Source organism: Stigmatopora nigra, chromosome 11, assembly GCF_051989575.1.
Source record: "Stigmatopora nigra isolate UIUO_SnigA chromosome 11, RoL_Snig_1.1, whole genome shotgun sequence".
Lineage (NCBI taxonomy): Eukaryota > Metazoa > Chordata > Actinopteri > Syngnathiformes > Syngnathidae > Stigmatopora > Stigmatopora nigra.
The window spans coordinates 8959196-8973961 of record NC_135518.1 but is presented as its reverse complement, the minus strand read 5'-3'; the positions used below and the strand labels follow the sequence as shown (position 1 = coordinate 8973961).

The following is a 14766-nucleotide window of genomic DNA, read 5'->3' as shown; positions in this document are numbered from 1 at the left end:
CACCAATGAATTCTTTTTATGTGAGTATTTTTGGGCAATAATAGCATTCTGTGTTTATGCCACTTGAAGTATTTAGGGAGAAGCTACTGTGGGCACTCACATTTCCGGGAATGAGAAGAAAATATTTGAAGCGCGTCAGTTATCGCTGCTCCAAATAGCGTTTCCTTTGGAATTTAGACTTGCTCCTTTAAATAGACATATGTAAATAAATGTTTTGAGATAGTTTAAAATTATCATTTGAATTAGTTCTGCAACAGCATTTAGAAACTCTAATTTGAGCCAACAACAGATCTGCATAATTTAAGATTAAAGGTTCTTTTTTCCTTATTTCTTCTTGTTCTACAGTCACGGTGGCCGAGAGGTTAAGGCGTTAGACTCGAAATCTAATGGGGTTTCCCCTCACAGGTTCGAATCCTGTTCGTGACGTCTATTTATCAGATATAGTTACAAATAGTCACTTTTGTTATATGGTTTCAATACTGGCTACAATACCAAATCAACAACATACAAAAATGACATAATAACAATATTTTGACATAAATTTCTTTGTTTTTCTTATATTTTTCTTATACAGCAGTCACGGTGGCCGAGAGGTTAAGGCGTTAGACTCGAAATCTAATGGGGTTTCCCCTCACAGGTTCGAATCCTGTTCGTGACGTTTAATTATTAGATATAGGTACAAATAATCCTTTTTGTTATACGGCTTCAATACTTGCAACAATACCGAATCAACAACATACAAAAATAATATAATAACAATATTTTGATATCAATTTCTGTTTTAGCCTTATAATTTTCTTATACAGCAGTCACGGTGGCCGAGAGGTTAAGGCGTTAGACTCGAAATCTAATGGGGTTTCCCCTCACAGGTTCGAATCCTGTTCGTGACGTTGCATTGATATACTTACAAATAATAATTTTTGTTATAGGGCTTCAATACTTGCAACAACAACCAATCAATTGATCGAAATTGTTCCTTTGGCAACCTCACACACAAAGTTGAAAAAGAAGGATTTTGAAAACAAATGTGACAATATCTGGTCAAATATTAATAATACTTCTTTTTACTTGTGTGTGTTCAGTTCAAAAAACAGAGGGTGGCAAACACTGGAGGTCATTTGGTTGTCTGCAGACTTTCATGCTGGCATGCAGCATGACTGGAATGTGACTTCTATGCTATTCATGCTGCGGCCTAAAGTTTAGCCTTCCATGATTGATTGATGAAAATAGTTCATGGTACTAAGTAGCGGAAAAATGAATACCCAAAAATTTGTAGCAGTAAAAAATAAAAATAAGAATATTCAGATAATCTAAATATCTAAATTACATAGATGAAGTGTGGTACTATATACTATATAGTTGTTGTTGCAAGTATTGAAGCCCTATAACAAAAATTATTATTTGCACGTATATCAAAGCAACGTCACGAACAGGATTCGAACCTGTGAGGGGAAACACCATTAGATTTCGAGTCTAACGCCTTAACCTCTCGGCCACCGTGACTGCTGTATGAAAGAAATATAAGAAAAATATAAGAAAAATATAAAAAAAAAAGAAATGTATGTCAAAATATTGTTATTATGTTATTTTTGTATGTTGTTGATTCGGTATTGTTGCAAGTATTGAAGCCATATAACAAAAATGACTATTTGTACCTATATCTAATAATTAAACGTCACGAACAGGATTCGAACCTGTGGGGGGAAACCCCGTTAGATTTCGAGTCTAACGGCTTAACCTCTCGGCCACCGTGACTGCTGTATAAGAAAAATATAAGGAAAAATATAAGAAAAAAAAAGTATATATATAGTATATTGCCCAATTATCCTTTCAGAGGCAATGCTGCACTCTATTGGCATATAAGCACAGTGCATATGATTTACAGGTTCCTGAAATAAGAACAGGTTGGTCTGTGTCAGCCTACAACAATTGGCAGTTTATCATATAAATATATGTAATATAATATTGGTTGGGAAATTGACATACAAAAATACAGGGTTAAAATACACAGACAGTGATTGATGAGGAGTGATTGGTGGCCCCAGATTCTATGAACCTTCATCAACTTGATGTTTTAGACTCATACCAGTAGATGGAAGCATTGAGCTATAAATGAGCAAACAAAAATCATGTCAGTTCTGTGTTTTGTATTTGCATGATCATCCACCCTAATGAGATTGAAAGTTTCTTCTTCTTTTATTGCATTTATATCATTGGATAATTTTGCACACACACACACACACACAGACAATCACCCCACACCAATTTTGTCTGTTCATTACTGTGACATGCTGAGAACTGAGCTTGCCAAAATGAATCTTGGCACATCTTGAGGATCTGCTCTATTTTGAAATTGTTATCCTGCAAATCTTGGCAGGCAATATTCTGTACAGTTAGTTTGACAAAAGTGCCTTGTTCCAACATTTTTTAATCTACCTGCCCTTGGGTTTCACCATGTCTGAGGCCAAACAAAGCTTTACCTTGATTTGTTTTGTTACATTTCTCACAATTGAAGTGTTATCAATACAAATTGGCATTTTAGAGATCTTCAGTTGGCTCAGGTTTTTCTGAATGATTCTTTGGCACTTATTTTTCTTTACCCATGCCAGTTTACCACAAAACAGAACTATTTTCTGTCTGTTATTTTCAAACTTCATATGATGTCTATGCCAGTATGATGACACACTCCCACCCAACACACTCACCAGGAAGGCTTGTTGGGTGTTATAGGCATTTAGTTCACAAAGGCTTTGACGGGTGACATTATTTGATGAATAATAATATTTACTGAACTAAACCCCATTAGATTTCGAGTCTAACGCTTTAACCTCTCGGCCACCGTGACTGCTGTATAAGAAAAAATATTTTAAAAAAGAAATTTATGTCAAGATATTGTTATTATGTTATTTTTGTATGTTGTTGATTTGGTATTGTTGCAAGTATTGAAGCCATATAACAAAAATGACTATTTGTACATATATCTAATAATACAGCGTCACGAACAGGATTCGAACCTGTGAGGGGAAACCCCATTAGATTTCGAGTCTAACGCCTTAACCTCTCGGCCATCGTGACTGCTGTACAAGAAAAATATAAGAAAAATATAAGAAAAATATAAGAAAAATATAAGAAAAAAAGAAATTTATGTCAAAATATTGCTATTATGTTATTTTTGTATGTTGTTGATTTGGTATTGTTGCAAGTATTGAAGCCATATAACAAAAATGACTATTTGTACATGTATCTAATAATACAGCGTCACGAACAGGATTCGAACCTGTGAGGGGAAACCCCATTAGATTTCGAGTCTAACGCCTTAACCTCTCGGCCACCGTGACTGCTGTATAAGAAAAATATAAGAAAAATATAAGAAAATTATAAGAAAAAAAGAAATGTATGTCAAAATATTGCTATTATGTTATTTTTGTATGTTGTTGATTTGGTATTGTTGCAAGTATTGAAGCCATATAACAAAAGTGACTATTTGTACATATATTTAATAATACAGCGTCACGAACAGGATTCGAACCTGTGAGGGGAAACCCCACTAAATTTCGAGTCTAACGCCTTAACCTCTCGGCCACCGTGACTGCTATATAAAAAAAAATATAAGAAAAATATAAGAAAAAAAGAAATTTATGTCAAAATATTGTTATTATGTTATTTTTGTATGTTGTTGATTTGGTATTGTTGCAAGTATTGAAGCCATATAACAAAAATGACTATTTGTACACACATCTAATAATGTAACGTCACGAACAGGATTCGAACCTGTGAGGGGAAACCCCATTAAATTTCGAGTCTGACGCCTTAACCTCTCGGCCAACGCGCCTACATAATAAATCATGTATAGGGTGGTAAAAAAAACAGGATTTGAACCTGTGAGTGGAAAATACCATTAAGTATGTAAGGGTGTGAGTGTGCATGATAGTTCGTTTCTTTGTGCCCTGCGATTGGCTGACAATTCATTCTGAATGCCTCTGGCCTGGAGTCAGCTGGGGTAGGCTCGAGCACCACCTGTGATCCTAATGAGGATAAAGCAGTTCAGAAAATGAGAGAGTTAAATAAGTACTTTATAAATCTTTTTAAAAGTCTTAATTTGTGCATGAAGGGGTTAAACTAACATTTAAAAAGTAAACAAATTCGCACAGGTAAACAGTTCATTTAGTTGTTGTACAGTAAATGAGCAGTCAATGAGTTTTACCTCCTATGAAGTTTGCTGTGTGGGATTTTCGGGAACCACTAAACTCCAGGTCTGGGTTCAAAAAATGAGAGAGAGAGTTGAATAAGTACTTTATAAATGTTTCTAAAAGTCTTCATGTGTGCATGAAGGGGTTAAACTTACATTTAAAAAGTAAACAAATTTACACAGGTAAACAGTTCATTTAGTTGTTGTACAGTAAATGAGCAGTCAATGAGTTTTACCTCCTGGGAAGTTTCCTGTGGGGGATTTTCGGAACCACAAAAGTCCAGTTATGGGTTCAAAAATGTGAGAGAGTTAACTAAGTACTTTACATGTTTTTAGCGTCACGAACAGGATTCGAACCTGTGAGGGGAAACCCCATTAGATTTCGAGTCTAACGCCTTAACCTCTCAGCCACCGCGACGGTGATGTAAAATTAACATAAGGAAAATAAGATTATATATTTATATCAAAATATTGTTATCATATTAGTACATTATTGATATGCTGGTGCGACTTATAGTGCGAAAAATATGGCATGTAATAGAGGGAAATATATTTTAGAATAATCCTGATAAACTCACACTCACTGCCATTTACGTCTAATGACGTCCCATCTGTTTTGACCAGGAATGCCTGGCAGCGATCATCCGCTGCTACAAATGTCACATAATACTTGGAAGTACACTTGATCTATATTTGTTAACAATGCTTATAGCTGAACATGTTACTTGTGTGTTCATGCTTCGGGCTTGATTGAAAGAGTGGGTGGAAAATATTATGTTATGTGTTGCAGGCAGGCATTGGTCCGTCCATATGGAAGGCGCCAGCAGCAAAAGCTGATGAGCAGGAAATGGCAGGGACACAGTGGGCCTTCTTATATAGTACCTAAAGATTAAGTGGGTGGGAGGGTTTGTGGGGGGTAAGAATGGGGTCACATGCTAGGCCACACTCCTTCCTAGTTGGTGGCAAGAGAATGGCGATTATATCAGTAATACGTTTCCGACGTTCCGAGTTGTTACATCATCAAACGACCCAAACTACTATATGATAAGGAAATGACTATCATTATCTTCAAATAATACAAGTAGATCACAGAAAGATTGGTTGAACCACACCCTCATTTCCACAACAAAACAATTATGTCTGACCATCTCCTGCAAGTAGTAACAAAAAAATGTAGGCTTTTGTTTCACCATTCTGATATTCACCCTTGTGGAACTCAAGGAAAATCAACATGGTAAAGCTGTACTATACTATCATTAAAAAAAACACTCCTGGTCAGCATTTTTTCTGGCTGCAGTCACCTCATTTTTTAAAATTGTGTACATTTTTTTGTCTTTTAAGAGTTTACTGTGAAAAAAAGCTATTCTTTTGTTGGAATTTGAAGAAATCAAAGTCATATAAATTTCTTGGAAAAACAAGCATGTCTTCTATTTGAAGCAACATGATGGAACCCAGAGGGCAAAGAGAGTGAGGAAGCGAGGGAAATAGAGAGCAAGAGAGAGAGAGTGAGAGAGCAGGAGAATGTGTTAAGTCATCACCTAGCAACCACTGCTCAGAAGGCGTATGCTCAGCTGTGCCTGGAGAATGACACAGCCAGTTCACTTTGCTTTTTAAGTGACCGAGGAACTGATCCTGTTGGTCCATGGTGGATGTCACCTGTAATCCATGACTGCTTTGTGTTTTGGATTAAGAGGGCGTGTAGGATTTTGCAGTCAATATCAATACCAAGACAGGTACTTGGAGGTAAGCAACTTTTTCTTGTCAATACCTGACACTTTTTTAAGAGTAAAAAAATAACATTGCAATGTAATATGCACGTGTTTTTTTCTAATCTGATGGTTTGATGTCATGTTAAATGTTGATTATTCTTCATTCCAAACCTGTATACTAAGTTTGCAAGTATCAGGTTCACTTAAAAGATTGCAAGTTTTAAATAAAGGGGTCATTTACTGGCAAAAAAATGTCACACTGAGCACAGTGCTGTTGTTATGCCAACTCTGATTGCATCTTGGTCGAAAATTGCATCATGGATTTTGGCAAAAATAATAAACCAAAAATATTTTGTGAGATACTAAGTGGTATGCAACAAATAAAACACAATACTTAAATATTTCATCATAAAATGGAGTTCTACAAAAGAGTACAATGTCAACTTTTCCTTGTCGGGACAGATATTGTCTTCAAGAAAGATTATCAATTACAATACATACGTACATGTACTAATGCGGAATTTTTTTATAATGTTAAGATGAGTTCTTCATAGTCAGAAAACTACTGTTAAGAGGGTTACTGTCAAAATTGATCTTCAGGGAAGTTAATGCATCAGATGAGGCAAAAACCATTATGTAAAGAATAAGTCTTTATAATCCTCCATCAAATGGACAAGAACAAGTACCTCCCAGGTGGAAAGGTTTTTATTAGCTAAGTGAATGGATCTAATTAGTTCAGCATGTATTGGTCACTTTTAATCCATTGGCCCAACCCTAAAGCCCTTAATTGTTAACAAAGACAAACTGGCTTGTCAAAGTGAATATGACAGCTTCATTTTCATTCTAAGCACAAATACTGATCACATAATGGTCAAATAAGTGTTTTAAAAATGGACATTTGGCCTTTTATGCTGAATCCAGTTTTCTTTGACAGGTTTACTTTCAGCAGAATAAACTTTATTGATTGGATGTCAGATAGGATGGTGACTTTTCAAATTGCGTCTTTTTTCAGGCTACAAATCATTTAAAAAAAAGTTTCCAACCATGTAGTTTATGGTACCTTAAAAATTGAAATGGCTCATTAGCTACAGTTGCACTCATGAGGTCACTTCACAAGCGTGCGTGGGTTCAGCGCGACGCTCATTACATAACTTCTGTGATGACTGCAGGGAACAATGATGTATAAAAAATATACTGAGTGCAGTTGTACGGTCATGCTCTGATGACTCGGTGGCTCTCAGCATCGCAAATGCCATTAAAAAGGCTAGGCGCTCACTGAGAGGTACCTAATCTGAAAATTGCATAATAAAATGGAAGCAGGACTTGAAAGTGTTTTTCTTGGACATCCTGGACTTTTCTCCCAAAATTGACGGAAAGATACAAAATGAAAATGTTACAAATTGATATAACATCATTGTTGGGTGGAAATAGATGATCCAAATACTTTTTTTTTTTAATCGATTTAAGTATTATTAAGTACAGTGAAGCTAGTGGCGACAGTGAGCAGGTTAACACCACATTATTCAATTTATTCATCACTTTGTAACAATTTTATCTGAACATGTTAAGATGTAGTTGATCTAAACTCCTTAAAATGTCAGAATTAGATTTTTACCATCTCTAGGATCTGCAAACCATAAACGGACATTTAAGTATGACAGCATGTAATGATTTTGCACATGCAGTTTTAACATAATAAAACTCTGTTCTTAACCAGACCTTTTTTCCAGACCCCTGTTATCTAAAATATTGCCGTTGTGACACAGGCTGATACTTTTAAAGCTGTCCTGGGGCAAGTTAACTTAATATTGACAGTGTTTTGTTCAAACACAGCTCTCTCTTACTGTGGCTTTGTGGTCGAGTACAATAAAAGTGACAGAGCTGCTATTTCCCAGGGCACATTCAGTCAATTGCGGGTACTATTGCACATTATTTTACATTTCAGCTTTCCTGTAATATTCCGCTATTAATTTGGACATACTGTATTGATTTATTTAGTGAAGGTCTGGTCCATAATCTGGTTTCCTCCCTTATTTAAAAAAGATGTATGGTAGGCTGATTCAAAGTGTCCCCGCATCAAGCTTGGAGACAGCTGGGATTGGCTTTAGCACCCCCGCAACCTTAATGAGGATAAGGTGGTTCATAAAATGAGATCAGATATGTCTGGTCCATTTCAAAACTAGCTTTTAGACACTATAATATGATAACAATTGAAAATAGCAAGTGACAAAAATACAATACACACAGATTTTACTTTATGTGTAGATTTTGCATAAATTTTGGATTAATCAATTAATACCCCACCCGTTGTTAGTGTAAAGTATTTAGTTCATTATTAATTATGTTACATCACGTTGAGTGAGTGAGTGTCCCTATAGGAAACTATTCTATATTTCTCCACTGTTCAGTAGAGTAATACTTACTATGCACTATGCATGAACACATTAAGAAATCATACAATAATCATGCAGCTGAAGGCGGCTTCTCGTTCCTCCTTTTTATGTTCAGTCCATTTTGTTTCCTCTACAGCTTGTGTATATTAAATATGCATTCAGAACCACAGACAATCTGCAATCTGAAAATATGATTTCATCCACTCTACATACATTTCCTAAACATCTTTTATTCTCCCAAACAGGAATGGCGGACAAAGAGAACATAATCAACAACTTATTTGTGTCTCCATCCGAGCATCAAAATGAGGTAATTTTTTGTCTTTCTGGCTATCAGAAAGAAGTGCTTATTTGCTTGACCTTCACCATCTTTTGACGTCACAACATTCTTCATGATTATCCATTAAAAATAGGAATGAGTTTGGAACGTGGTCTTTGTTTAATATTGGTTTAAATATAAATGTGCTTGCCGTCCACTGCGGTATCCTGCCCCACCTTGCTGTTGTTGTCCTTTCCTGGTTGCCTTACGTAACGTGACCCTCCAGCTGATTGATAGTCTTGCAAAGGAAATAGTTCTAGAGTACTATGCTGACAAGATTATGGATTAAAGGAAAGGGAAATCTGACGTTGTTGGGATTTTAGTTTTCGGTTTACTTCATTCAGTCGATAAACAAATTTACAACACACTGAAGAACCCACAGCTTCAATGGCTACACAATTGTATATGTATGAGTAATGGCCATCATTGCACATTAATGCATAGGAATCAGTGCGCACTGAACCGTGGGCAATGCTTTTGAAATGTCACAGGCTTTAGGCAGAACACAATCTATGGAAAAAGGTATCAAACATCAGGATCCTTATTGTGAAGAAACATGTAATAAAATGTTTTTTTTTATGGTTTAAATGTCATTTACAGAAACCGCTTATTGACAGATCAACTAAATCTCACAGTATGCAGCTCTCCCAGGTAAGAAACCAAACATCACAAATATATGCCTGCTGAATAATTTGCCATTTTTTACTCGAGGTTCCTGCTGAAAAACTTCTGTATGCCGGAAAAGTTCTTCGAAAAGCCATTCTCTCCACATCCCCTCACATGATCCGGGATAGAAAGTATCATCTGGAAACATACAGGTGAATTAAAAACAGCATATGTGGATGAACCTGTACAATACTTTTTTAAATGAACCTAATCATGACATACTTTATGATAAGGACAAATATTGTATGGTAATATTAGAGTCATTGTGAATGGCAATTTCTTTGTTTGTTTAACCAGGCAGTGTTGTGTGGGAACAGAAATGGTGGACTGGCTGATAGAGCACAGCTCCATTGTGCATTCTCGCCCTCAAGCCGTGGCAATGTGGCAGGTGCTTCTGGAGGAAAGTGTTCTTTGTCATGGTGAGACTACATGAAGAACAGTTTTCCACATTAAGTGTATGAATCTCATCGATTACATGGTTGAATGTGTCCCAGTGGACCAGGAGGCCAGCTTCCAGGACAAGTATCTTTTCTACCGCTTCTTGGATGATGAAGTGATGGACTCTTCTCAGAGAGAAAGCCATGAGGAAGTGCAAGACTCTTTGCTGCTCCTCTCACAGATGGGACCAGACGCATACATGAGGATGATTTTAAGAAAAAAGTAAGGATTCCAGTAAATGTATTTGCTTTTGTAATAGTAATCTTCTGACATGTTCTCCATTTGCAGTCCATCTGATAGAACAGAAGATGATTTAGAGGTCATTTACGAGGAACTGCTCCACATCAAGGCTTTAGCGCACCTTTCCACGACAGTCAGTACACTTCAGTTGTATTCATTTTATTCGTTGCGAGATAAATATGAACAATGGAGTCATTATTATCATTTTGACTATGCAGGTTAAAAGAGAACTGATGGGTGTGCTCATTTTTGAATCCCATGCCAAATCTGGAACAGTACGTAAGTATAAATTAAGTTTAGGTTTAAATAGTGAACTGTGAGGAATAATTTGTTCAATTCCTTTCTGATTTTTCTCATGAATGTCAGTCTTCAGCCAAGGGGAAGAAGGCACGTCGTGGTACATTATTCTGAAAGGCTCGGTCAATGTCACCATCTATGGAAAGGTCTGTTTTAGAGAAAATCTGTGTTAACTGTTCCAGTCTTACTGTTACTTGCTGATGCTGTTATGTGACCCCGCAGGGTGTTGTTTGCACACTACATGAGGGAGACGACTTTGGGAAGCTGGCTCTTGTCAATGATGCTCCACGCGCTGCCTCCATTGTCCTGAGAGAGGACAATTGTCACTTCCTGAGAGTTGACAAAGAAGACTTCAACAGGATTTTGAGGGTTATTTATTCATATTTTTATTTTTGGAAACATCGTGCAAGATACTCCTTTGTTGCCTACTCATAAGTGTTAGCGTCCGCTGTTGGCATGGGATCGTTAATGCGAAATAATGAGAAATGTACTAATGATAATATCTGAAAATACCATACAGTTATATTTTGTAAGTATGTCACCGTTTGATTCATAATTTTTCTCTGATTATATTATGTAACTATGTAGTGTATTAATACAATGACTGAATTTATACAGGACGTGGAGGCCAATACGGTGCGCTTGAAGGAACATGGTCAGGACGTCCTGGTTTTAGAGAAGAGTCTCAGTAGCAGCAGGTCATCCATCCATAGAAATTTGTCCTCCCATGACAAGTAAATACATTTTTATTCATTAATGTTGATATACTCTACTATATAACAATACATGATAATTTCATGTGTTTCACAAGGTACAACGTCATGTCAGGGACACCAAAGAAGATTTTGGAGCACCTGCTTGAGATGATGCGAATGGATTCACAATTTTCAGAGTCAGGTAAAGTTTATACATTGATGTTTCATTAAATTTGCATATACTCGACGACAATTAAAAATGTATTCTTAAAAGAATGCTCATGATCTGCCATGATATTACAGACGCAGCCTTAGATGATTTTGTCCTCATGCACTGCGTCTTCATGCCAAACATTGAACTTTGTCCAGTGTTGATGGCTCAATATCCTTTCAGCATCATTGCAACGTTTCAATTCGATTATCCTTTAGAAAAGATTACACCAAGTATTTAGCCGTACATTTCTTGGAATGCCGATAATGAAACAAATGGTCTTTCCTTAATTGCTGCCCACCTACCATGCCCAGGCATCACAGGGATCCGAGCAGGAAAAGATGGATTACACACTCAACAACAAGCGCCGTGTGATCCGCTTGGTCATGCAGTGGGCTTCCCTACATGGCGATTACCTGCAAGAGGAAGACACCTCTGTGGTCTTTCTTGAGGTATGATGGTGATCATTTTGATTGATTGAATTTTTGAGGTTTATTTATTATGTATTTCAATAATAAATACTAGGTGGATTGAAGGAATTCAATTTTTACAATACCATCTTTGTAGTGAATTACTTTCATGTTCATATTTGCGTGATCTCTTTGTCTCTTTACGTACTGACGTTTGTCTCACAGAATTTTCTGGTGGCGGTATCTAATGACACTAAAGCACTCCCGCAAATCGGTGAACAACTACCAGAGCTGGAAAAAATCGTAAAGTACAAGTATGTTCCTTTCATCTTATAGGCATCGTTTTATTATATCAAAGCTGCCCAATCAGAGCAAATTTTCATTATTTTGTTACATCTTCTCCCTCGACATTTTCCAGCACCGATGACGCCAAAACCCTGCACAGAAAGGTATAGTCTAAAAACCTGTACACTGATTCTATTGATACAATATGACTTTAATGCAACCTGTTTAACTCACATATACAGCACAATGTCCTACTGGAGCAGTTCAACAGGGGAGATGACACACTGCAAAAATGTCAACCTGTTAAGAGCAATGATGAAAGTGAGTCTCGACATTTTATAATGATTAGCTTTCTTTTCATGATAATTTTGATTTTTATGGCTAAACTTAGAAGACCCAGCTGTTTTGTTTGGGGCCAAATTGTGAAAAAGGAGAGCAAAAAAGACAACAATACTCCTGGTGCACAAACAGAGACAAGCATGATGCACTAATTAAGCCAGAAATTGATTGTATCCTTTCCCATAATGGATTGCATTGATTTATAATTGCAAATTGAAATCCAATTGACTTCAACCTCAAGTGGTTTTCACTCCTCAGTTCTGTTCAAGGTTTTTTGCTGCGACCACACCTACATGACAATTCGCACCCCTGTTTCTGCCTCGGTCGGGGACGTCCTCCATGCTGTGGCTGACAAGATGGGCTCAGTGGAGGACCTTCTACTGGTCAGTCTCAGCTCAGCTGGAGGTGGGCACAATCAAAAGTTTGAAATGCTTTCCTCTAATTACTTGCCGCGAGGGGCTATTAGCATCCATCTGTTGTGCAAATTTAAATGATTTTTGTGCAGATAAAGTTGTGTTCAAAACCACGGATGTGTCCGTGTTCTCGACTCTTACTACCAATGGTCGTCTTTTTGCCTGTTTCAAGGATCAACTCCATTCTCTGGTGTGTTCTTCTTTATTTTCCTGAACTTTCCATTAGGAAATAACTATATTTTTTATTTATTCTTTTTTTTTTAATAGATTCCTGCGCCGGAACAAGAGGGTCCGTCTGTAGGCACTTGGGCGAGTTTTGAGTGTATGAGCAGCAAAGATGTTGCTTTCCATTTGACACTATACGACTGGGAGCTTTTCAATTGTGTTCATGAGGTTTGTGGCTTGAGAGAATACATAATAATTAATAATATTTCTAATTTTGCATCGACGTTTCTTCTCAATTTGGTCATTTGAATGTCTCCTCTTTGTCTTGACAGCTTGAACTGATCTACCACATTTTTGGGAGACAAAATGTGAAGAAGAGTACCATAAACCTGGATCTATTCTTAAAAAGATTTAATGAAATCCAGTTTTGGGTGATGACAGAAGTCTGCCTATGCCCCCATCTTAGCAAACGGGTACAACTTCTCAAAAAGTTCATTAAGATCGCATCCCAGTAAGAACATTCATCTTACATTCTCTACTTAATTGAGATGAATGGTGTTGATTGGTTTCTTTTCTTCTTTGCCAAAGCTGCAAGGAGCACAGTAATTTGAATGCCTTCTTTGCAATCATCATGGGCCTTGGTAACCCAGCAGTGAGCAGATTGAATCAAACCTGGGAGGTCAGTACTTTTCGCCAATCAAGACCATTCCAATTTTAATCTGCTCCTCTCTGTTTACAGAAACTGTCGAGCAAATTTAAGAAGTTGTATGGCGAATTTGAAAACTTGATGGTAAAGTAAGACATCTTCACTCATTTACACACACACTACACTATGGAGTGAGTGTATTAATATGAATTACAGTGAAAGTGTAGATTGTCGTATTATAGATTAACACAATGACTCTTTGGACAGGACCCATCCAGAAACCATCGCGTGTACCGACTACTGGTTGCCAAACTAGAAGCTCCCATCATCCCTTTCATGCCGCTACTGATGAAAGGTCAGCAAGTGTTTATTGCCACCCCAGTTCAACCTGTTGGGTCTTGACGTTGAAAACTTGATGGTAAAGTAAGACTGTTTTTCTCTTTCTCTAGATATGACATTCACTCATGAGGGCAATAAGACATTTATTGAAAATTTGGTCAACTTTGAGAAAATGGTAAGAATTTAGCAGATTGTTTTCAGTTGATTGTATATAATCTATGTTAATGACAGTTTTTAATTTGTATAATTTTTTATGTAGCGGATGATAGCAAACACGGTGAAGATTGTGAGATACTGTCGAAGCCAACCATTCAGTAAGTCGACATTAGAATGTGTACAAAAAACGAAACATTTATTGTATAGTGAATAGTTTGCTTCTTTTCACAATGTCCTCCACAACAGGTCCTGAATCACCACCGGTGGACAAGAGCCACCCTGACGTGTGGCGTTATGTGCGTCATTTCAGTGTGATTGACAATCAGAAAGTGCTAACGCAGCTCTCTCACACACTTGAACCTCGCAGATCTTGATATCACTCAGGGAAGGCTGGGTTACATGCTGCTTCTCTTCTACTAGTACTACAACTCCTTCACAGACAATCACTTTAAGTACATGAGGAAATAGTGTTTCCAAATATTGATGCTTTTATTGCTGTAAGTCTGCACCAAAGCACCTCTTAGCAAGTATTACTTCAAATCAATTCAGGAAAGCTCCATTTCTCTGTGACTTTATTACGTTATGTCATATTCAAGGCATCAATATTATCCAATGTATTCATTGTCTCCATTATTTGTTATTAATGTGACTTTTGTATACAAAAATATTTATACTTGTATGTTCAGTGCTGTAAATTATATGTAAATATTTACTTTATTGTCTGCATGCAGAGGAATTTATTCCCATGAATCATTATTCTTGAGGGCATGAGGTGTACTAAAAACAAACTCAAAAATTACCACAGTCTCTTGTGCTTTTATAGAATAAGTTTAAGGCAAGTGGCAAATGTAGACCA

General features: G+C 36.8%; 1 protein-coding gene and 9 non-coding genes across 10 annotated transcripts; 4 read left to right on the top strand and 6 right to left on the bottom strand.

Moving 5' to 3' along the window:
* Positions 1 to 344: 344 nt before the first annotated feature.
* On the top strand, positions 345 to 426 carry trnas-cga (transfer RNA serine (anticodon CGA)). The gene has a single exon. It is a non-coding gene; the product is annotated as a tRNA-Ser (tRNA).
* A 150-nt stretch (positions 427 to 576) lies between these two features.
* On the top strand, positions 577 to 658 carry trnas-cga (transfer RNA serine (anticodon CGA)). Its single transcript has one exon. It is a non-coding gene; the product is annotated as a tRNA-Ser (tRNA).
* Positions 659 to 808: 150 nt separating this feature from the next.
* Positions 809 to 890, top strand: trnas-cga (transfer RNA serine (anticodon CGA)). The gene has a single exon. It is a non-coding gene; the product is annotated as a tRNA-Ser (tRNA).
* Positions 891 to 1421: 531 nt separating this feature from the next.
* trnas-cga (transfer RNA serine (anticodon CGA)) lies at positions 1422 to 1503 on the bottom strand. The gene has a single exon. It is a non-coding gene; the product is annotated as a tRNA-Ser (tRNA).
* A 170-nt stretch (positions 1504 to 1673) lies between these two features.
* On the bottom strand, positions 1674 to 1755 carry trnas-cga (transfer RNA serine (anticodon CGA)). The gene has a single exon. It is a non-coding gene; the product is annotated as a tRNA-Ser (tRNA).
* Positions 1756 to 2993: 1238 nt separating this feature from the next.
* Positions 2994 to 3075, bottom strand: trnas-cga (transfer RNA serine (anticodon CGA)). The gene has a single exon. It is a non-coding gene; the product is annotated as a tRNA-Ser (tRNA).
* Positions 3076 to 3256: 181 nt separating this feature from the next.
* trnas-cga (transfer RNA serine (anticodon CGA)) lies at positions 3257 to 3338 on the bottom strand. Its single transcript has one exon. It is a non-coding gene; the product is annotated as a tRNA-Ser (tRNA).
* A 170-nt stretch (positions 3339 to 3508) lies between these two features.
* On the bottom strand, positions 3509 to 3590 carry trnas-cga (transfer RNA serine (anticodon CGA)). The gene has a single exon. It is a non-coding gene; the product is annotated as a tRNA-Ser (tRNA).
* Positions 3591 to 4525: 935 nt separating this feature from the next.
* Positions 4526 to 4607, bottom strand: trnas-cga (transfer RNA serine (anticodon CGA)). The gene has a single exon. It is a non-coding gene; the product is annotated as a tRNA-Ser (tRNA).
* A 1154-nt stretch (positions 4608 to 5761) lies between these two features.
* rapgef4a (Rap guanine nucleotide exchange factor 4a) lies at positions 5762 to 14709 on the top strand. Its single transcript, XM_077727812.1, has 27 exons — positions 5762 to 5932; positions 8537 to 8601; positions 9211 to 9261; positions 9322 to 9428; positions 9574 to 9695; positions 9771 to 9936; positions 10003 to 10087; positions 10173 to 10233; positions 10321 to 10397; positions 10474 to 10620; positions 10870 to 10985; positions 11063 to 11148; positions 11250 to 11328; positions 11459 to 11609; positions 11793 to 11881; positions 11986 to 12016; positions 12095 to 12173; positions 12450 to 12596; positions 12697 to 12794; positions 12872 to 12997; positions 13102 to 13280; positions 13358 to 13448; positions 13509 to 13559; positions 13683 to 13770; positions 13865 to 13929; positions 14014 to 14068; positions 14157 to 14709. Exons 1-27 carry the CDS (start codon positions 5839 to 5841, stop codon positions 14282 to 14284), a joined length of 2634 nt encoding a protein of 877 aa, XP_077583938.1. The 5' UTR covers positions 5762 to 5838; the 3' UTR covers positions 14285 to 14709.
* Positions 14710 to 14766: the final 57 nt, after the last annotated feature.

Excerpts from the sequence above, each read along its gene's own strand:
- rapgef4a (XM_077727812.1), top strand. The coding sequence starts at position 5,839 with ATGTCACCTGTAATCCATGACTGCTTTGTGTTTTGGATTAAGAGGGCG. Across the intron at positions 9,262-9,321 it reads ACAGTATGCAGCTCTCCCAG|GTTCCTGCTGAAAAACTTCT; the intron begins GTAAGAAACCAA and ends TTTTTACTCGAG. Across the intron at positions 10,234-10,320 it reads TGCCAAATCTGGAACAGTAC|TCTTCAGCCAAGGGGAAGAA; the intron begins GTAAGTATAAAT and ends CATGAATGTCAG.